Raw genomic sequence first — 21,988 nt, 5'->3', positions numbered from 1 at the left:
TTGAAAAAAAAAAAAAAAAAGGGGTGTATTGGTTAGAGGATAAAGATAAGCTTGTAACAGAAGAACATAAAAAAAGGGTAAAACTTTGAGATGACTTACAGAGCAATAAGAAGAGGATTTCTTTGCCATCTCTTGGGTCCATAATTCAGCATCATCCTTAACAGTAATGGGAAGGAAGTGCACCACCATATATATAGAGAAAGAGAAAATCAGCTGAAACGAGACAGAGAAAACAGCATCAGAAGCAGGTTAGTATAACTTGGTAAGTCTCAAAATCCAAGTAAAAAGAAGAAACAGAGAAAAACAGAGTTAACTTAATTAGTCTTGAGTCTTCTTCAATCCATCTCTCTGACCTGCACGTATACATAATAAGAAGAAACCATATAGTTAATATTCAAGTCTGAATCAATAAACAACTTAAAAAGAGAAACCCTAAAAAATAACCCCCTAGAATTTTTAAAACCTGTACTTGGTCGTCGGTCAAATCAGAAGAAGAAACACCAACTATGGAAACAAACAACCTCCGATCCTCACTTGGCACCATATCCTTCTGCAAATTCATCAAACGAGATACTCAAGAGTTACAGGACAAGACAAGAGAAGATGTCTTAACTTAATTAAGAAAATAAACCCTAGAATTTGTATACTTAACTTGCTCGTTGAAGAAGAAACGGCCATGGAAACCCTAATTCATCAATTAGAAGCAAAAGAGAAGAGACGGTGAGTGAGTGTACGTTTTATCAAATTATTCTCTTAAGTATAATGAACAACAAAATCAAACATGAAATTGAACTTACACGCGGATTGGGAAGAAGCTGATTTCATATCGAGGGAAGCAAATTTACAGTGGTGCAAACCTGTACCTCCAGATGTATTCATCATTCAAGTTTTGAGCGGCTGGGGATGCTGTTTGTAGTCACTGACAGCAGCTGCAGAAGAGAAGAAAGTATCAGATCAACACTAAGAGTCATTATATAAAATTCACATATAAAGTGAAACAAGTTAAAATTACCTGTGATAAGAACCACTGGAAATGCAATGCTTACTCCATTCAAGTTTTGAGGCTGGAGAGACAGTTTATAGTCACGAAAAGCTGCAGAGGAGAAGAAAGCGTCAGAACAACACCAAGAGTCATACTCAAAAAAAAAATCTCATATCAAGTGAAAAGTTACCTGTGACAAACCTCTGTTTGTTTATATTTTAAGTGCTAACGATGGTACTGCAAAAGTCAGATGAGATCAATGGCAAGAAACCTCTGGGATGAAAAACAAGAGGCCTTATGAAAAAGTGAGCAGGGAAAACATATGCAACACATGAAAAATAACAAATCTACGTACCAGAAAGCAAAAATGGTCATGAGCTTTAGCAAGTCATCATCATCATCATCTCCACTGATGCCTTTCCCTGCTAGTCCTGATAAAGTATGACGATCCTTGAGGCTGATGCAACAAAAAAAAAACATGCATACCAAAAGTTAGCTAGAGACAAGAGAAGAAATACCAGATATATAAGAACGTCTCATGCCTGCAACAACTTACCCCCTCCATATCGCGCTTCTTGTTGTATCCTTGCTGTTCAGAAGTAATTCCAAAATATCTCACCAACCTGAGAGAAAAAAAAAAACACAAAGAAGACCATTAGAAACGAAGCATTCACATATCTAATAACAACAACACACAAAAAAAAAAAGCGAGAAAATCTTACTCCACTCGCTCGATTGATGAAGTTGTTCAGGATTAATTCCAAAATCTTCCCAGCTGGACGCTGTTGGGTTCTCACCAACCTGAGAGATAAAAAAATCAAAGAAGACCATCAAAGACCTGCAACAATATCATGCTTTAAAAACAGAGAACGATGAAACTACAAATTTTGAACATAAAAGTGGTAGAGCTAAAAAAGAAAACAAAAGACACTTACATTGTTATAGTAACCCATGTCGACACAAGGATTTGTGAAACCGAAACCTCAAACACTGATCTGACGAAAAACGGGTTGTTTTAACAATTACCTGCATCCAGATAGATAGCATTTTAGATAGATCAAACAATAAGTGATATGCCAAATGATACACAAACCAGTAAGTTATGAAGCAGCAAACTAATAACAAAGATCCTACATTATAAATGTCTCCACCAAGATAACAGAGTTAGTGATGAGTAACATTTGCTTCAGGAAAGATAAATAAAACAATAGCAAATACTCCCCAATTTCCCTACATTCTGAAGAACAAAAGAAAGATCACATACCGCGGAGGAGAAAAAACTACTGCGTCTTCGTGCCATGTTTCTACAAAGTCCCTAATCAAGCAATCCTGCATATATAGAGCCGAGAAGAGGGAAACGTTAACACATTGAACAGTTTCTGATCTAAAACGAATCACTTGAGTGATAACGATGCAGTTTTGTACCTTGCTTCGGTTAGATGATAATAGTCAAGCAGCACTCCGCTATGAGCATCAAAGTTAGGCCACGGGTGGTTCTTGACCTGTAACAACGATTATACGATTCATAAAACCAAAGAAAATCAGAGATCTGGTAGCACCTGAAATGATAATGTAAAAAGTACCTTTCCCGGGCTCAGTTAGAATAGGACGCACCAACCACTTCATAAAGATTGGGGACCTATCGAATAGATAATTTGTGAGCCAGTAAAAAAAAAAATTTGACCAAATAAATATTAACGGGGAAAACGTTACCAGCCTGAAAAGGCAAAAGTGGCATAACCACCACCTGTGATCCCCCACGCTTTACACGAGATGTTGCCAAAGAACCAGATCAAGCTAAACACAAGATAAAGGAAGTAAGACCCAATCCAGGATTTTCAATCAACAGCAACGATGATGGTGAAGTGAGGAATGAATCAGACCACATTATATGAGAAGAAGATTATAAAGAAAAAGAAAAAGCAAAATAAAAAAAGCAAACCTCTGGTGGTTTAGGGAGAGCTTAAGAGCCCCACGAAGTGGCAAAGTTTCACCTTTTGGAGGACATGTAACCTCTCCATGTTTACACTCTTTGGCTGCTCTAGTGGCAGTCCAAGAGCCCGGTCACATATCAACTGAAACGACAAAGAGAAAACAGCATCAGAAGCAGGTTAGTAGTATAACTTGGTAAATCTCAAAATCCATGTAAAAAGAAGAAAGAGAAAACAGCATCACAAGCAGGTTAGTAAAACTCAAAATCCATGTAAAAAAGAAGAAAGAGAGAAGAACAGAGTTAACTTACCTTAAGCCAATGACTTACCCGTCCCTACATATTGATGGTCGTTGGTTTTTCAACTCCTGAGAGGAAAACAAAAAGGTCATATCAACAGTTGTTTCACTATATCAAAAAATAGAGAGTGAATATGGGAGATTAGGAAGACAAACAAAAAAGAATACTCCCAATCAAACCATCACTGAGAAATCTTAGTACCAGAAACCACAAAAGGTCTTGCGCTTTAGCAAGTCAGCATCATCATCTCCACTGATGCCTTTCTCTGCTAGTCTAGAGCAAATTTGACAATCCTTGAGGCTGATGCAACAAACAAACAAAGCATGTATACTAAAATTTAGCTAGAGACAAGAGATAATAAACAAAATAACAAGACATATATAATAAGCAAGTCTAAGCTCATGGCTGCAAACTTACACGTCCCTTCATATTGCTGCTAGTTGCGATCCATCCTTTGACAAAGCTTGCTGTTCAGGAGTAATTCCAAAAGAAGACCTGCAACAAAGAGAGAGAGTGAGACCCCCCAAAAAAAAAGGAAAAGAAATCGTTAAAATCAAACAGAGAGTGACAAGGATGAATAAAACCCAAGAAGATCTTAGTACCCTCCTCCTCAATCAAACCATTAGGGAGGGATCTTAGTACCCTCTTCCTCAATCACCGATCGATCAATACTACACCACAATCTGACCTGGATTAACAATAATAATAGGAACTATGAGTAAATAAAAGGAATTCGAGTGAAGAAAAAAAACCCTAGAATATAGAAATTAATTTAGAGATCAAACCCTAGAAGAAGTTGAGACGGAAGCCACGCTTCCAAAATCACCTGCGAGAGACAGAAGGAGAAGAAGAAGAAGAAACGAGTTAGTAAAAAAAACAGAGGAAGAAACACACAAAAAAAAAGCAATCACCGAAAGATCAAAGCCAAACCCTAGAAGAAGAACTCACCCAGAGGCCGGGGGAGCGATAATCAGATGATAAACTTGCTTTCAAAACACACACACCTGCAAGAAGAGACGAAGAAACAAAAACAAAAATCAGAGACGCGTTAAGAAGAAGAACAAAGCGATGCAATTGGATTGAGAGAGAGAGACCAAACCCTAGAAGGATAGGAACGAAACCCTAGAAGAATAGGAACGAGATGATCATCGGTTTTGAAAACCCAAAATTAGAGACTCGCCGAAGAATACACAAACGAAGAAGAAGAAGATGAATTGTGTATGTTGTTGTTGAGTCGAAGCAGAGACAACAAAATAGTAATACACTGAAGAAAGAAAGAGTGGAGGCATTTATTTATAGATAAATATTATTATTATTATTATGACGGTCACGATTTTTCATTCACTAAAGTAGGGTAGGGTTTCGACGGTCACGATTTCCGTTTCCTTTTCTCACTTACCCTATTTCCCTTTTTCCTATTTTCTTTCTTCCAACTTTCTTCTAATTGGACTGGGCTGAGTAATAATGGACAAAATTTAACTGAACAACATTAGACAAATCATGCATTATATGGGCTGAGTAAGCAGTAATGGGCTGGGCTTACTACTCCCATCATTATTTATATTTTAGCTTCTATTAGTATCTTTGACTATGAAGAACCCAATAAACGAGCAATGTGAAAGATCACATAAAACAGTTTAGAGCCGTTTTCATATTCACTTTTTTTATCAGCAAACATCACCGCCAACTCACAACTTCACTTTTTTTTTTTTTAAACGGTGCAGATTCTTAAATTGAGAAATTTTCAAGATGTTATTTGTGTTCCTAACAGTTTAAGTTGTTATTTTGGTTCCTATATCAATTGAAGATGTTTGTCGCCGGGTATAAACTATGTAAGTTACAATATAAAGTGTTTTTCGTAATAAGATTTTCATAGATGGCATAATACGATACCACTACTACAAACCATTTATTTAAATATATTGTATATGCAATTTTGTCGTTTCATTCGACCGTGTCCACAGTTAACAAATGATTTTTCTAAAAAAGTAGTAATATTGAAATGACATAGACTCTGCGAAATGTAGGATCTATCTTTGTTTTTATATAAGCACGTTATCTAGATTGGATATAGACTGATCTAACAATATATATATATATATATATATATGTTAGTACAATAATGTAATTAAACTCGACTGATAATATCAAAACAATTTCATAATTGACTTCTTCACGAAGAATACAATATGATATTACTACTACTATCATCTACGTCTAGTGGAGATTCATTTAAGACGATTTCATACGTATTTATGCGGTAATGATTTGTCTATCGCTTCTTTTAGTTACTCAATGTACTTCTTCTTTTCAATTGACCAATTCAAACAAGTTAAATCCAATACTAAACTGAGTGGCAAGTGTTAGTGTATTTTATTCTTCTTAATTAGTAGTACAAAACTACTAACGGGTTTATCAATGCTAGCTAATTCAAAACGTAAAAGGTGACTAAACTCAGCGGTCTATGTTTTTTTGTTGTTGTTGTTGTTGTGTGTAGCCGTTGTAGGGCTTTTGGCGAATGGCAAGACAGTCTGTCATCTTTATGTCTTTGCCAACGACTCAATGGCCTTATATTATGACGTTGCCCGTTTTGCCCTTAACACTTGGCGTGTCCACTTCTCGTTGTCACTGACAATGACCCCCTCCCTCGCGTTATGGATATAAATTCCACGGTCAACTAGTATACTCTTATTTTATTTCTATCAAGTATTTTTTTCGATTTTTTTTTATCATCTGAATTTTATTATTGAATCCAAAAAAAATCACAAGTTAACATTACAAAAAGTGATGGACAACTGGATGTCCTCGCAGTCATTAGGTGACAGATTACTGAATGTCCCCGTGGTCTTTTGCTCAAAAGAAGGAAACAAGAATACAAACTAAAATCAAACGCAAAACACAAATCTAAAAAGCAAAGGTCTTGGGAAAAAAACTGAAAACTAAGCTCTATAATTGAATAATGGCATGAGAGACTCTCACAAAGCTTCCTTATAGAACCATTAAACGTCGGGAGCACCAATAAAACCGGATAGCCTCACACCGACGCCAAACCAGAAACAAACCGACAGGGAGGAAAGCAAAATACCAACGCGACCAAAGAAACAAATACAACTCCCAAAGCACCTCACCAGCCAGACGGAGAGAGCACAAACCCTAGGGTCAAAGAAAAAACTTTGATATCGACCGGAGACAAGCCATGCAAGATCAACTGTTCTTACACGCGGACACTCGTCGACCACAGTTTCAGCCAGCTACCGACATAAAACTGGTGACGTCCTCGCAAGAGAAAACCTCAAACCTATAGACTGATTCCACTGCTTCGACTAAAACCTCACTCCGAAGGTTCTAGAGAAAACTCAAAGAGAGGCTAGTAGGTGACTCAACAACTAAATCCCTCCAAATGGCTCACACAAAGAACGAACCTAAAGCATAAACTAATCTCAAACCAGCAAGAGGATTCTAAGAAGATGTAGAGCAAAATTTCGGATTCAAACCCCCAAACAAAACCTAACCCAAGAGAAAAGACCAAGAACTGACTCAACAAATGTCACACTAAAGCCACCACCAAGCAAACTAAGGATATACCAAACGAGCTTAACTTGATGGGAATGTAGCCAAAGGTAACCTAAACACTTTCTAAACAAAGAGACCTAAGGCAACATTTATCAGGACAGATGAATAGAAAGGCTAGATGTTACCGGAGAGGAGGCAAAAACATTTTGGCCGCAGTAGAGACCAACAATCTGTCTAGCACCATCAAACAACCAAGGCCAACAAACCCAGATCTGAAATTACGCTCAATACAGCCATTGATGAGCGTTGAATAGGTTGGTTTTCTCGATTTACTTCCTCTTTTTTTTTTTTTTTTTAATTGTAGATATATAGAGTTGGTTCATTGGATTCTCCGTTCCTAAACATTAAATACAAAAAATCAAACTAATTTAATCTGGTTAGAACAAATTTACTTGTTATGAATAGGTTGGTTTAGTTTTGAATTTAGTTGTTTGTTTGTTGTGGAAGAAAAATGATTAATTAGATTTAGATGTTTCTATTTAGTTGTAGTTAAGAAATGAAATGACAGTTTGCATTGGAGTTGGTTTGGTTAGATTGAAAATGTCCAAACCCTTATTTTCAACAGTGCAATATACAAACCGTTGTCTAACACTAAAATATACATCACATAAAAACAACCGTGTCCAAGTGTATAATTGTCTCATGTCAACTGCTCAAATATACAAGAATTTTCTTTGTAATTTTTGTATGTCTGAATCAGATATTCGGGTACCCGTTCGAATTTGGGTTGGGTTTTTCGGATTTTCGGGTATTTCGGTAAAGGGATTTTAGACCCATTCGGGTATTTTTAGTATTTGGGTCGGGTTCGGGTAAACATCCATCGGGTTCGGGTACCCAAATTCAATCCGAAATTAAGTAAACCAAACTCAATTTCATTCAATAATCAGGAATTAGTGGCTTGATAAAGTTGTATGTATTAATATATAAATACTAGAGGTTTTAGAATTAATCAAAGATATTGAAGTGGTAAAATGGTTAGAATGCACCCTTTAAATGCTTTATGTCATGAGTACAAATCTCACTAATGATTATTTTTTCACTATATTTATACATGTTCGGGTTTATTCGGATACCAGTTCGGATATCGGATAATATCCGATCGGGTTTGGGTACCCGATCTCAATAAATTCTAGACCCATTCGGGTATTTTAAAATTTCGGATACGGGTTCGGATCGGGTTCGGATCGGGTTCGGGTCGAATTTTCGGGTTTGGGTATTTTGGCCAAGCCTATGTCTCATGATTTGGACCTCTAAGAGCAAGTCCACTGGGGATTCTCTTATGAATTCTCAGGCCAAAAAATAAATCTAAAACCCAAAAAGAAATGATAAAAAGAGAGAATCGATTCCACGGGAGGTATCCTGAGAATCGGTTGAGAACCGATATGTGGCCGATTATGATTGGGTAGGGGGTAAAATATTTAAAAAAACATTTTTTCTTCTCATTTTTCTTCTTTTTTCTCGCGTTCTTCTCTCTCTTCTTTCTCATCGCTAAACGGAGAAACCTATGGCGATTCGCCGTTTTGCCGTGAAAATCACCCGATTCACCTTGAATCGTTGGATTTTCCGGCTTAAACACGAAATATCATCAGATATGAAAGAGATTTGTCGAGGTTTCGGGTTCCAATCGAGATTTCCCTCGATGTGACGATTCGTTGCTCAAGGTCTTCTAGCTCCGTCTGCGATAACGATGGCGGAAGGTTCTTGTGATGGGATTAAGGGGACGACGAGGTCAACCGGCTGGCGTATCGCACACACAGAAGGTTCGTCATCTAATCTTTGATTAGGGTTTGTGAGGTTAGGGTTTGTTAGGAGAATTGTAATCTAGTGTGAGTGTTTACAATTGTGATTGGGTTTAAAATTCTGATCGATTGTGATTGGGTTTACAAATCCGAATGGATTGATATCACGATTTAGGCTAAATCAAGAAATTTGGTTGGGTTTGACTTTAATTGTGGGTTTACTTATGCGATTCCTTCTCTGCACCTTTAACCAGACTGAGGAACCGTATGTTATTGTTTGTTGTCTGATAATTAGTCACATGTGGTATAGTCTGTTAGTGTTCAAATTTGATTATAATTAAGTGGTTTTCTGTTGTGTTTTGTTAAGGTCTCATGAACCGTATGTTGATGTTTGATGTCTGATTATTAGTAACTGGTTTTAATTGTTTGTTGTGTTCAAGTTTGTTTAGAATAATGTGGTTTTATGTTGTGCTGTGTTAAAGTCTAATCAACCGTGTGTTGTGTTATAGTCTAATCAACCATGTGTTGTGTGATCATTAGTTATTAAGTCTCGTTTCTGTTGTGTTCAAGTTTGATGTGTTGTTATGTTCAAGTCTGATGTGTTGTTGTGTTTTGCTGTGTTAAAGTCTAATCAACCATCAACTGGTTTTATGTCCTGTTGTGTTCTAGTCTGATGTGTTGTTGTGTTCAAGTCTGATGTGTTGTTGTGTTCTGCTGTGTTAAAGTTTAATCAACCGTGTGTTGTGTTATAGTCTAATCAACCGTGTGTTGTGTGATTATTAGTTATTAAGTCTCGTTTCTGTTGTGTTATGTTGTGTTCAAGTCTGATGTGTTGTTGTGTTCAAGTCTGATGCGTTGTTGTGTTCTGCTGTGTTAAAGTCTAATCAACTATCAACTGGTTTAATGTCCTATTGTGTTCTAGTCTGATGATGAACCGTGTTAACTGGTGTTACGTGGTTTTGTGCGAGGTGTGCATGGAGTCGTGTAAGTGTACTACAGAGAAGTGTACCACAGAGAAGTGTGTATGGGCAGAAGTCTTTGTTGGGTGTGTTACTCCAAAGTGTAAGCAACTGTCTATTTGTGATTTTGTAATTTGTGTAAAATATTGTGGTTTTTTTTCATGTAATATAAATAATTAAAATAACTTTTTCTTGTTTTGACTATTCCAAAATTTATTAAATTGTGATAATTAATATAAAAATTTTAAATAAACATTATTTTAATGCTAAAGCAATTTTGATGGAGGTTCTTTAGTGAAAGAGTGATTTAGTTGAAGTTTTTAATCAGTTGATTTGTTTAGTTTAATATTAATAATATTTTTAGTTTAATTAAGAGAAACTTGATTTCTTGAGTGGAGTTGGTCTAAACGAACCCAACTCTATATTATTATTAAATATATATATATATATATAACTATACTCACTTTCTTTAGTCGGATGGAGAAAACAAAATTGTCTAAATATGAAGAATTGACAGCTATTTTAACATGAAATAAATTAAAAAAAATATTCCCAGCTTATTTCACACACTACATATTGTATTAAAATAATTATTAAAAAAAATAAAAGAAAACGCGGGTAAGAAGAAGGATAATATCGTAAATGCAGCTTAAAATCTCCCAATCAGACAAAACAATCCGAAGTGTTCCCTGGCATCCCACAGCTGTTTTAATGGCATTCCCCGTAATTTAGTCATAACAACGAGCCCAGATTTAGTCCGTATTTTTAATTTAACTATATACTTACTCTCCCCCTTTGTCATATCCATAATAAGTTCTTCCGTCTTTTTTTTTTCTTCATATATTTTATGTTTTTTCCAGAAAAAAAAAGAAGTAAATAAATAAAAATATTCAGGAAGAAGAAAAAAGCCTGTGTAGAGAGAGAAGAAGAAGAAGAAGACGACGACGACGAAGTCAAGAGAGAGAGAGAAACAATGGCGGAGGAGACGATGGAGAACGAAGAGAGGGTGAATCTGTTCGTCGGACAAGTTCCGAAGCATATGACGGAGGCTCAGCTCCTCACATTGTTTCGGGAATTCTCTATCGTTGATGAAGTCAACATCATTAAGGAGAAGACTACACAAGCTTCCCGAGGTTTCTTTTCTTTTTTTTTTTCCTCTGCTTTAATTTGGATTTTTTTTCTTCTTTTTTTTCTATTAAAGAAATTTTCTCTGTTTTGAGAATACTCTGAGATGGGTTTTTGATTCGTGTGAATTCGTCTTGATTTTAAAAACCCTAAATTTCTCTATACGCCTCCCCCTGTTTTCTCCGTCGTCCTCGTTTCCCCTGTTTTTTTTTTTTTTTTTTTTTAATTTCTTCTTTGATTAATTTGTGAACTCTGAAAACCCTAATTTCACCTGGAATTTTTTATTTTTAGGATGTTGTTTTCTGACATGTCCTTCAAGGGAAGAAGCAGACAAGGTGGTCAATGGTTTTCATAACAAGAAGACCTTGCCTGGGGTCAGTCTTTTTTTTTTTTTTTTACCATTCTTTCCAAATCTTGAAGCTGTTTTCTGGGATTTTCTGATACTTGAATGTGATGTTTCTGTACCTTAAAAACTAATTGATCTTAGTTGCAGAGTTTTCAAGTTGGTTGATATCCCGAGATTGCTTTTTATCCGTCTCGATCTGCATTGTGCTTGCTTTTTGTACCTGTTAATTCTCTGGAGTTGGTTATTTAATTTTGAGAGATTTGCATGTTGTTGTTATACATTGAAATCATGTATCCATCGAGGTAATCTGATATTGCTGATCAGAATCTGCCTCATTGCTTGTTGGAATCTGATTACACTAGTTTCAAATCCTCTATAGTTTGATTTCTTCAAACCCAAGAAAGCACATTGATTCACTATAGATGCCATGTATGGACTGAGAAGATCGATACGCATATAAAACTATTGTTTCAGTTTGTTATTGATGATTAATAGCTACTATAAAATATGCTGAGCCCTTCTTCTTGGAGAACTTAGGATAAAATTGTGAAAGGTAAACAAAAATGTGGTATATATCCTTGGTTCTTTAGATTTTACTGTGGGTTGTTTCTGAATCATTGCATCACAACATTGACTCTGCTTTTCATGTTATGTGCAGGCTTCTAGCCCGTTACAAGTCAAATATGCAGATGGCGAGTTGGAAAGACTAGGTACGCAAAATGCTTCCGAGTGATATGTGCTCAATTTTGTTGTTTGTGTGTATACCTGCCATCATTTTGATGAGCGTCTTCTTGACTTTTCTTGCAATCCAGAGCACAAACTTTTTGTCGGTATGCTTCCAAAGAATGTATCTGAAGCTGAAGTCCTATCCTTATTCTCTGTATACGGAACCATCAAGGATCTACAGATTCTAAGAGGGTCTATACAAACTAGCAAGGGTATGTCCATCACTTGATTTCTATCTTCTCATGCATCTTTAGATGTCTATACCAAAGTTTTGACTGAGTTTTAGGTTCATTTTAGGATGTCTGTTTCTGAAGTATGGGTCTCAACAACAAGCGGTCGCAGCTATGGAAGCCCTCAACGGAAGACATATAATGGAGGTGTGTACTTATTACAACTTTTCCGAACATTCTTATTAGTAAGTTATAAAGACTTCTATGGAGAGTGTGCAATATCACATACTTTTGTTTCTTTTTGTAGGGTACAAATGTTCCTTTGATTGTCAAATGGGCAGACACAGAAAAGGAAAGACAATCCCGAAGACTTCAAAGAGTTCAATCTCATATCTCCAGACTGGATCCGCAAAACCCCTCCATGTTTGGAGCATTACCTATGAGTTATGTTCCTCCTTACAATGGATACGGCTATCATGTAAGCTCTTGTTCTCTCATCTAAGTTCTGGACTTTACTTTTTTTGAACTCAGTAATAAAATATCGAGATAAATATATTAATTATTGTCCGAATGAATTGTCACTTGAGCAAACACTTCGATTATCTGTTTGTATTGGGAATTTTGATACACAAGTGGATAAAAAGGCTAGAGACTGCTGTATATAGGTTGCTAGATTTTTTATTCTATCCACGATAGTTAAAATGATTTACTCTATAACAGGTACCTGGAACTTATGGTTACATGCTACCACCTATCCATAGTCAACATGCATTTCACAATGTAATTTCACCGAACCAAGTTAACGGAGGAAGTGCATTGCAGGGAACCGCTTTGACCGAGTCTGTCCCACCACGTTTAGCCCCCCGAAGAAACTTCCCAACGGCTCTCGGAAACTATGGTTACAATGGTCTACAGTATCCTATGGCATTTCCTAGAGGGATGATACCTCCTCGCCTTCCTCTAACCACAGTTTCACCTGGATTTTCTAAGAACGGCACATCAATACCGTCCTCGCTACAAACTGAAGGTTTCAGTTAGTCCTAAACAAGAACAGATATGAATTGATTATATAGTGTACACCCTAGTCGTTATGTGACTCATATCTTAAAATAATCTCTTTGATGTTCTCAGGACCAGCAGGTGCAAATCTATTTATTTATAATATACCTCGGGAATTCGGGGATCAAGAACTCGCGGTTGCGTTTCAATCTTTCGGTAAGGTTCTAAGCGCCAAGGTGTTTGTAGACAAGGTCACTGGTATAAGCAAATGTTTCGGTAAGCTCACTCTTGCTTTTCGTCATCTATCATCATCATGTTTTCCATCCAAAGACTCTAATTAACGGTTTTGCATATTCCTTTTCTTGCGGCAGGATTCATTAGTTATGACTCACAAGAGGCTGCTCAGAAGGCTATTAACACAATGAACGGTCGCCAGTTAAGCGGTAAGAAATTGAAAGTCCAGCTTAAGAGAGAGCAGCAGCAACAACAGAGTAACAAACCGTTATTAAACGGTTTATTAAACGCGTAAAAACCACTGACTTGTCTTCATCGTTAAGACTTTGCGGGGCAGTTTAACGGCAAATCAGTCCGGTTAATTTAGACATTAAGATGGATCTTGATTGGGGTGGATGGAACTCAAGTACAAACATTGTTGGCCGTTATTAACATTTGACAATCCAAGTCTCTCATATGGTTCAGAAATTATTCTCCGCTCACTCAGAAAAGCTGTATCTTCCTGCAAAAGGATTCTCCTCCACACTCACTTTTTTTTTTCCTCTAAAATTTGCTTCATTACAATCTGTAATTTATGTCATTGAAAATTCCATGTATAAACTGTTACGATTATTAACCACTTTAAATTCATTTATTTTTGAAAATATTTGAATTAAGTAGAAGTTTAGAGGGATTACAAATTTGTAGCATAGATTATGATTTATACGGTAACAATATCAAAGAAAACGAAATGTTCAAGACATTATTGTACTGTTCTATGACTCTTTCCATTTTTCTTACATATTATCGTAAATACCAATGCATTGCAAAAACAGGTGCATGCTATAATTTTAAACGGTTCAGATCTCATTATTACGTAATAAATTAAGTTTTATATTAAAATCTCAGTAAACAGCTTACATGTTGTTATTTGATAATTTAAAAATTAAAGGTCCACATTTCATTTTAAAATTTTAAATCGTCCTAATAAAGAAGGGTCCACACTCCACATTTCATAATTTGGTAATTAAAATTAATTATTATTATTATTATTTGATAATTACTAATTAAAAGGTCCACAATTAATAGTAATGAATGTATATAATACTTATTATTAATTTGGTATTAATTTAATTAATTAAGAAATTTATTCAGTGGGAGGTCCACCATTTTGTATTCTAAATATAAGAGGCTCAAATAATTATCTTTTCATTACTTTTACTCCCTGTTATTATCTTCTTGAATAAATTAAAGATAAATATAAATTTCTAGTCAATAAAATAAATTGATTTTTTTGGAATGAAATCTAGTCATTTGGAAAATTAGAGATACAGTATATGGAAGAATTTGGGAAATTTTGCTAAAACCGTAGAACATGTAGCCTAGTGTTTGTTGGTAGTGGTGTTGATATGTTACCAGCCGAACGCAAACCTACATGTGCATGTTGTTAAAGAAAAGAAATCTAGTGATTTGGAAAGAAATCTCATCTATTGTATCTAGGTTTTGTATTTTAATACCTCGTTTTGATAATATTGTATATTACATTTTCATATATATATATATATATTAAACAACAATTTGACGAAAAATTAAACATTTAAACCCTAAATAAAATATATATTGAGTATAAATAACAAGCAAAACAAATGAAAAGGCCACTAAAAAAAAATATTGGTGACTTAAAATGTACTGTATAACAACAATTGCATAAGTTTTCTTACAAAAACAATAGTCTTGTCCGGTCGATAAAAACTATAGCAGATGAGAGGAACATGTACAAAAAAGTCCGTAGAACAAGGGAAAGTGTGTGCCGCGCATATTTTTAAAACGCTTCTCATATAGGCTATTTACTATTTTGCCCTGCGGAAAAAATAGTTGAACGACGACTAGCAAACGTGGCAACGAGCAATTCAAAGACAAAGCCTAGAGCATGGGTAGTTTCGTCATTTAGTCTCTTTATCGCTTCGGCTTAGCCGTTGTTGAGACACTACTACCATCGCCATACAACAAAATTCGTGGGATTGTAAAAAAAAAAAAAAAACTTTTGATTATTGGCTAACATAAAAGGAATTGCTCTCGTGGAAAAAGATTTGGGTTATAAAATGGAGACGAGCTAGGATTTTCACCACCACAGAATCCTAATCTCCAAATCTCTCACAATCTCCGAAACCAGCTGTGTTTTGTTGTCATGGCTTCCCACTCGTATCCATACCCATCTACTTCGTATGAGAACCTACAGACCTTCTCCGAAAACGATGACGACTGGCCTGGACCTAGATGCGGTCATACTCTCACGGCGGTTTTCGCCAACGATTCGCATCAGCTTGTCCTCTTCGGCGGTAGTACTACTGCCGTCTCCACCGATGATTCCTCCTTACCCGCGATCAGTAAGATTTGAGTTTTCGAGACTTTGTTAAGGGTTTTTGAGATCCTCTCTGGTGACGGCTTAATTTTTTTTCTTGTCTGTGATTGTTTTTTTTACTTCTAGGTTTAGAGGGCGTTACCAATTCGGTGCACTCTTTTGACGTTTACACCAGGAGGTGGACAAGGTGATTGAAGATTTTATCTTTGGTGTTCATACGTTGATGTTTTTTTTTGGGTTTTGTTATATATTGATGATATTTCAATTGGTTTAGTACGTGTGGTGGATCTCTTTTGTAATATTTCGTACTTGTGTAGGATTAACACGGATGGTGACCTTCCGTCTCCCAGGGCTTGTCATGCTGCCACTTCATTTGGCACTTTGCTCATTGTTCAGGTGATTGTAATGACCATAATAATCAGATTACTCTCGTCGTGGTTGTGGAAGAGCATATAGATCTGGAAAGACTTTGTTTGATTTTGATTGTCATAGCATCTAATTAATTTCCTGCTGGTTCGGTTCAAGTAGTGAAATATATATAGTTTACTTGTACAGAGAAACACCTTTGGTTACAGTCTAGGCCAGGCCAGATCTGACACATGACGACTATGTTGTTTCGTTTGGCAGGGTGGGATTGGTCCATCAGGGCCTTCTGATGGAGATGTCTACATGCTTGACTTGACTAGAAATGACCTCAAGTGGAAAAGGTGAGAGTTCATTTATGAATTTTATCTTTGCTCTAGCTAGATCTATTTCATTAATGAATATTAATTTTACGCATTTGATATAATTTTTGTTCAGGTTGGTGGGTCGAGGGGCGACTCCAGGCCCTCGCTATGGCCATGTTATGGATATAGCTGCTCAGAGGTGGCTTGTCATATTCGGTGGGAAGAATGGTACGAATTCCTGTATATGTTTCTACGAAAAGGAACTTTTTTGGTTATCATTATTCTATTTAATTTTGTAAAAAAAAAAAAAAGTCCTGATTAAACATCCTAAAAACAAGTTTGTTACTTTTGTATATGGAGTAGGAAATGAAGTTCTCTCCGATACGTGGGCACTGGACACGCAAAGACCATCTGCGTGGGACAGATTGAACCCATATGGCAATCATCCAAGTGGGAGAATGTTAGTAATTTTGTTGATTTTAAGTAACTAGCTAAGTGTATAACACATTTTTGATTTTTGGTTTGAGTTAACTCTTCGTTGTTTAATTTTTTTGTTTTAGGTATGCTTCTGCTACTGCTCGAGAAGATGGTGTTTTTNAAAAAAAAAAAAAAAAAAAAAAGTCCTGATTAAACATCCTAAAACAAGTTTGTTACTCTTGTATATGGAGTAGGAAATGAAGTTCTCTCCGATACGTGGGCACTGGACACGCAGAGACCATCTGCGTGGGACAGATTGAACCCATATGGCAATCATCCAAGTGGGAGAATGTTAGTAATTTTGTTGATTTAAAGTAACTAGCTAAGTACGTGTATAACACATTTTTGATTTTTGGTTTGAGTTAACTCTTCGTTGTTTAATATTTTTGTTTTAGGTATGCTTCTGCTACTGCTCGAGAAGATGGTGTTTTTTGGCTTTGTGGCGGAAGAGACTCTTCAGGGATGGTATATAAGACATTTATTAACTTCCTTTTATAATTTAATAGGAGAATGGAAGTTTCGTTTTAAAAAGTCGGATGCAAGAACTTTTCTTGTTTACTACAATAGCCTTTCAATGAATACTGGCATATATATTTATGTAGCCACTGGGAGATACTTACGCGCTGGAAATGGAAAGCATTGATCAGAGTGGTTGGACTCTTGTTCCAGGCGTAGCTCCTTCCCCGAGATATCAACACACAGCGGTATCTTGCTTACCACACTTAGGATATGCACGACACTGGCTTCAAATTCACTGTCGCTAATCTTATCCTTGGCAAAAACTTCCTAAACATCTTGTTCGTCTACTCTTTCTTATTAGGTTTTTGAAGGTCCAAGAATGCATGTCTTTGGGGGTGTACTGAACAGTGCTCTTCTAATCGATGGTGAACCTATTGTTGCTGGTAAGTACTTCCTCTAATATTCCATGTGACTATCTAATTATCTTTTTTTTCTGCTTTTTGCTTTTGTTTCCCAATCCTTCTTATGTGCTTTAATTAATCAATATATACTATATAATATAGTCACAGGTTGGATTCTCCTTCATTTAAGGAATCTTTTTGTTTGCAGTGCTTGATACTGATACTGGTGAGTGGTTGGATGTAACTCCACCAGAGACCTCTGCCAGTGGCAGCAAAAGACGAGATCAGTATTAGCTTAGGCAACGTTTTCACCATGCTGCTGCATCGGTGGGGAACTGCATATATGTGCATGGTGGGATTAAAAAAGGTAATCCTTAAAAAAAAATGCAAAATACTGATATTAATTAGAATCAAAGGAAATAATAATATTTTTTTTTGCTTTTCACTTATTCTTTATATGGATTTTTCATATGTTTGCACTTGTCAATTTTGATTTCTATGAAGTTTCTAGATTTCATCTTCTTTGAGAAGTTAAAGGAAATTAAAGTAACAATCTTTGTGACAATTGCATTGATTTTATTCTCGTGTAGATTTATTGCTCGCCAGTTTCCTAGTGGCTGACACATCCCAGCCATTGAGTCCTGAACAAGAAGATAATCCTGAAAATTGTAAGTTACCAACACTAGTCTCAGATGAAATTAATTAGATTTATTATTTTCGCCTTTCTTATATTAGTCCTATGGATTTTGCATATCTAAGCACTAGTCAATTTGACTTTTACAAAGTTTGCAGATTTCTTCCTTGAGTTGAAAGTAACACTTTTTTTTTTAATTTTTTTTGACAATTAATTGCTCTAATTAATGTTATTCTCGTGTAGATATGTTGCTCGACGATTATCTGGTTCCTGAAATATCTAACCCTTCAAGTTCTGAACCAGAAGTCCCATCTATTACGAGGAAGAGGTCATTACTCTATAATCACACTTCTTTACACTCTTTTGTAATGTACGCAATTAGCCCTATCTAAGTTGTTTAACCCCCTTTCTTTCTTTTCCATGATGATATCAGTGGAAGCGAGAGTTCGCCGGAGACAATCGCAGAGCCATATGACTTACCTACCGTAGAAAATGCTTTCTATGATAGTTCAAGTGAAGGACATTTTCTAGTTGATCAAAAGAGAACTGTGAACATCGAGAGTCAGCAGTTAGTGCCACAGTTCATCGAACCCAGTTCTTCTCATCAAGATCAGTTGCATAGAAGGGTATGATCTTTCTTTTCAGCATATAAATATTTTCCCATCTCCCTGCACTTACACACGTACGTACGTTACGTTGCAGATCATTTCGACACTCTTGAAACCTAAAGACTGGACAGTTCCTGCCGAAGGAACTTTTTTCTTGAGTTGTTCGGAAGTTATGAATATTTGCAATGCTGTGGAACAAATATTTGTGCAAGAACCAACGCTACTTCAGCTCAAAGTTCCTATCAAAGTCTTCGGCGATCTCCATGGTCAGTTCGGGGATTTGATGCGTTTATTTTGTGAATATGGATCTCCTTCTCTGCAAGGAGATATCACGTAAGTTCAAGAAAGAGAGGATCTTCCTTATAACTGTTTTCTTACTGGTTGTGATCAGTTTTGCTCACGAATAGTCACTGAACCAATTGTATCTATATAAATATACATGTCTTCAGGCATATTGACTATTTGTTTTTGGGAGATTATGTCGACCGAGGAAGTCACAGCTTGGAGACCATCATGTTGCTGCTTGCTTTGAAGGCAAGATATTTTTTCTGTTTTGACATATCACCTACATGCATGTTACTATAGTTTTCTTCTGTTATTAATTAGTTTTTGATGTTTCTATCTTTTAACATCTGTCTCATATGCAGATTGAATACCCCAAGAACATCCACTTGACTCGTGGAAATCACGAGTCTAGTGCAACGAATAGATTATTTGGTTTCCATGATGAATGCCAACAAAAAATGGTACGTATATATGTTCGTATAGAATATAATATTTTGCTCCTTGTCCTTGGCTAATGAAGTAATAATCTTCTTATGTACCATACCAGGGACAGGCCGATGGGCTCCAAGCATGGTATAGGATTAATAAGCTTTTTAACTATCTTCCACTTGGTGCGGTGATTGAAGATAAAATTTTATGTGTCCACGGAGGAATAGGGAGGACACTTTGGCTCGACGAAATAGCAAGTATCCGGCGACCCGCATTCCCGGATTTTGGAACAATTGTGTTGAAAGACACTTTATGGTAAACATATATATGTCTCATCAACTATATATTTCTTACTTATTTTGGAAAGTACTGTAATAATAACATTTTTTGTTGTTGTTTTTGTTTAAATATATAGGTCTGATCCAACCGCAAATGATTCTGTTATGGGTATACAATCAAATGCTAGAGGAGAAGGTGTTGTCACGTTCGGGGTCAGGCCTTGTATATATTTTCTTCTCTTTATTATATAAGATATAAAGCTCGATCACTAATGAACATAGTCGTCATGTATGTGCAGCCTGATATCGTCAACGGGTTTTGTGAACGAAATAAAATCCAAATGATCATACGAGGACACGAGTGTGTTTCTGATGGCTTTGAACGGTTTGCAGAAGGACGGCTTATAACTGTCTTTTCCGCTACAAACTACTGCGGTACGTTTTTATCTTTTTTGCTTTATAAAACTTAATTTCATATATATATATATATATATATAGTTCGGCATGTGAATGAAAAAAAATGTGATGAAATGAACAGGAACTGTAAACAATGCGGGAGCAATATTGGTAATCGGTAGAGACTTGGTCATTTATCCAAAGTTGATCCAGCCTAGACCTCCCTCCATCTCTTCTTCCGAAAACTGTCCAGAAAAAGAATGGATGGAGGTAAACTTCCTGTGTATTATTAACCTTGTAGAGCATATGAAACATGTTGTAGTGGTAACTGAGTTTTAATTAGTAGTGTTTATTTCGTGTTGGACTCTCAGGAGCTGTATGAGGAGATGCCGCCTACTCCGCCTCGAGGTGAGACAGCTGCATAAAGGCAGCGGTTATTTGGTGTAGCTAAGAGAAGCTTGCGGTTGATGAAGAGATGAAACTATGAAAGTGTTTCATTTGCAAGCTGCACCCCTGACCTGAGTGTACCGGAGACTGATCTATATATCATTGTTGTTGTCCCTTCTCTTTCTTATCTTTTTTTTTTCTTCTTCTTAATTTGGTATTATTATTTATTGGTAGAGAACCATTTTAAAATTAAAATAATCATTGAGACTTGCATGGATGAATGTAGTTTAATGATCTAATCGGATTAGGTTCTAATCAAATTTAGGGTTGAAGAAATTCAACCAAAGTTCCTTTATGTTCTGTTTCAATTTGGTTTTGTGTCAGTTTGGTCAATATGCTCAGCTCTTGTTTAAATGACATTGGTGGGCCGCGTATTAAAAAACAACATTGGTGTAAAAAGGACATACACCCAAATGTCAACCTTCAAAACCTATGTTTCTATGCAAATTTTAATTTTTTAAAAAATCAATAAATAAAAGGGATAAAAAAGTTTAGTCACATTACTCTGGTAACATATTGTTCTTCTTCCCATTACCCTCACATACACATAGTCACAGTCTCACAGATGATCCATTCAGTGTATTTCACTCTCTGTATATATTACTAAGAGTTTTATTACAAATTACAACAATGATTTTTTTTATTTGGTCGAGTGTTAACATCAACATTGAAGACTATATACCATTTAAAGAGAGCTCAGTTATAAAGTAAATAAACAAAAGAAAATGTGAATTCTGTTAGCGTTATAATAATATCTGTCCTAAAAGAACAAAAGAACCTCGTCCCCTTCAAAGTCTTGAAGAAGCTACCTGACCACAAAGGCCAAAACCATCACATTCATATTCCCTTTTTTTTTCTTCTTTAATTTATTTATTTTTCATTTTTCCTCTTTTATTCTACATTTCTACTTTTCTAATTTTTAAATTTATCTTTTTAAAAAAAATCAATAGTTATTATGACTTTATGAGGTCTGAAACTTAAAAGCATATATTCCCATATTCCATATTAGTATTATAAATGTGTTTATAATTATAGTTCTTATTTCTCAAATTGACTACTCTCCTTAATATTCGTAACAAATTTTGAACCAAAAATAAGAATTGATTCTTTTAAATTGATTAAAACTTTGCGAATTGCATAGTTTAACTATAGATTTCACATCTTTTTCCTGAATAAAAACAACTTATAAGTTGTCATTTTCTGATTTATGTATTTTGTCAAACAATATATATCCTTCATGAAAATATAATCAACACTCTTCGATAAAACAGAAACGTCATTTTCCAGTTTTCAATACACAAAAAAAAAAGAAAGAAGAAGATGGATCTTACTACACTTCATCCTCACATCAATATAGAAGAATCCTTATTCACTTCTACAAAACCAAGTCACCTAACGAATAAACGAATCGTTTCTTTCTCTTTAAGACTTTGTTTTTTGTTTTTAACACATTGAAACACTTTGACTGTGTGATGTCCCTCA

General features: G+C 35.7%; 2 protein-coding genes and 1 long non-coding RNA gene across 22 annotated transcripts in view; 2 read left to right on the top strand and 1 right to left on the bottom strand.

The window, feature by feature from the left end:
• LOC104760787 overlaps positions 1–4,460 on the bottom strand; it is a 7,520-nt gene extending 3,060 nt beyond the window's left edge. For 12 of the 15 annotated variants that reach the window (XR_002037250.1, XR_002037261.1, XR_002037245.1 and 9 more), the window contains exons 1-23: positions 4,312–4,460; positions 4,161–4,216; positions 3,998–4,038; positions 3,815–3,900; positions 3,630–3,707; positions 3,414–3,512; positions 3,225–3,280; positions 2,925–3,057; positions 2,696–2,779; positions 2,566–2,621; positions 2,408–2,484; positions 2,247–2,311; positions 1,918–2,008; positions 1,705–1,783; positions 1,539–1,605; positions 1,338–1,439; positions 1,173–1,255; positions 1,013–1,093; positions 798–929; positions 653–685; positions 464–550; positions 315–353; positions 100–213 (exon numbers count right to left, since the gene is read on the bottom strand). This is a non-coding gene — a long non-coding RNA (uncharacterized LOC104760787). Of the gene's footprint in view, positions 1–99; positions 354–463; positions 551–652; positions 686–797; positions 930–1,012; positions 1,094–1,172; positions 1,256–1,337; positions 1,440–1,538; positions 1,606–1,704; positions 1,784–1,917; positions 2,009–2,246; positions 2,312–2,407; positions 2,485–2,565; positions 2,622–2,695; positions 2,780–2,924; positions 3,058–3,224; positions 3,281–3,413; positions 3,513–3,629; positions 3,708–3,814; positions 3,901–3,997; positions 4,039–4,160; positions 4,217–4,311 lie in introns of all 15 variants that reach the window. The other 3 variants (XR_002037248.1, XR_002037252.1, XR_002037247.1) reach the window with 3 other exon arrangements.
• On the top strand, positions 8,228–13,729 carry LOC104760772 (RNA-binding protein BRN2). 6 transcript variants are annotated; one of them, XM_010483744.2, is made up of 10 exons: positions 8,228–9,586; positions 10,378–10,616; positions 10,900–10,982; positions 11,613–11,664; positions 11,767–11,892; positions 11,978–12,057; positions 12,158–12,328; positions 12,673–12,877; positions 12,982–13,125; positions 13,221–13,729. In XM_010483744.2, the coding sequence occupies exons 1-10, from the start codon at positions 9,549–9,551 to the stop codon at positions 13,376–13,378; spliced, it is 1,296 nt and encodes a 431-aa protein (XP_010482046.2). In that variant the 5' UTR covers positions 8,228–9,548; the 3' UTR covers positions 13,379–13,729. The 6 variants fall into 6 exon arrangements, with proteins under 6 accessions (XP_010482046.2, XP_010482037.2, XP_019098497.1 ...); XM_010483735.2 differs by having other exon boundaries at positions 8,229–9,586; positions 12,571–12,877; XM_019242952.1 differs by lacking the exon at positions 8,228–9,586 and having other exon boundaries at positions 10,542–10,616; positions 10,900–11,507; positions 12,571–12,877.
• On the top strand, positions 15,251–20,674 carry LOC104778542 (serine/threonine-protein phosphatase BSU1-like). Its single transcript, XM_019239401.1, is given in 21 exon segments — positions 15,251–15,449; positions 15,551–15,611; positions 15,742–15,820; positions 16,052–16,131; positions 16,226–16,320; positions 16,456–16,552; positions 16,965–17,034; positions 17,172–17,273; positions 17,390–17,471; positions 17,638–17,796; positions 18,020–18,097; positions 18,307–18,391; positions 18,497–18,689; positions 18,766–19,004; positions 19,121–19,205; positions 19,319–19,417; positions 19,504–19,700; positions 19,801–19,876; positions 19,963–20,098; positions 20,202–20,329; positions 20,431–20,674. Coding segments are annotated over 21 exon segments (2,394 nt in total). The 3' UTR covers positions 20,485–20,674.

The sequence above is a fragment of the Camelina sativa genome, chromosome 3, assembly GCF_000633955.1.
Source record: "Camelina sativa cultivar DH55 chromosome 3, Cs, whole genome shotgun sequence".
NCBI classification, from domain to species: Eukaryota; Viridiplantae; Streptophyta; class Magnoliopsida; order Brassicales; family Brassicaceae; genus Camelina; species Camelina sativa.
Note: the sequence above shows the minus strand (reverse complement) of the source record. Positions and strands in the feature narration are given on the sequence as shown.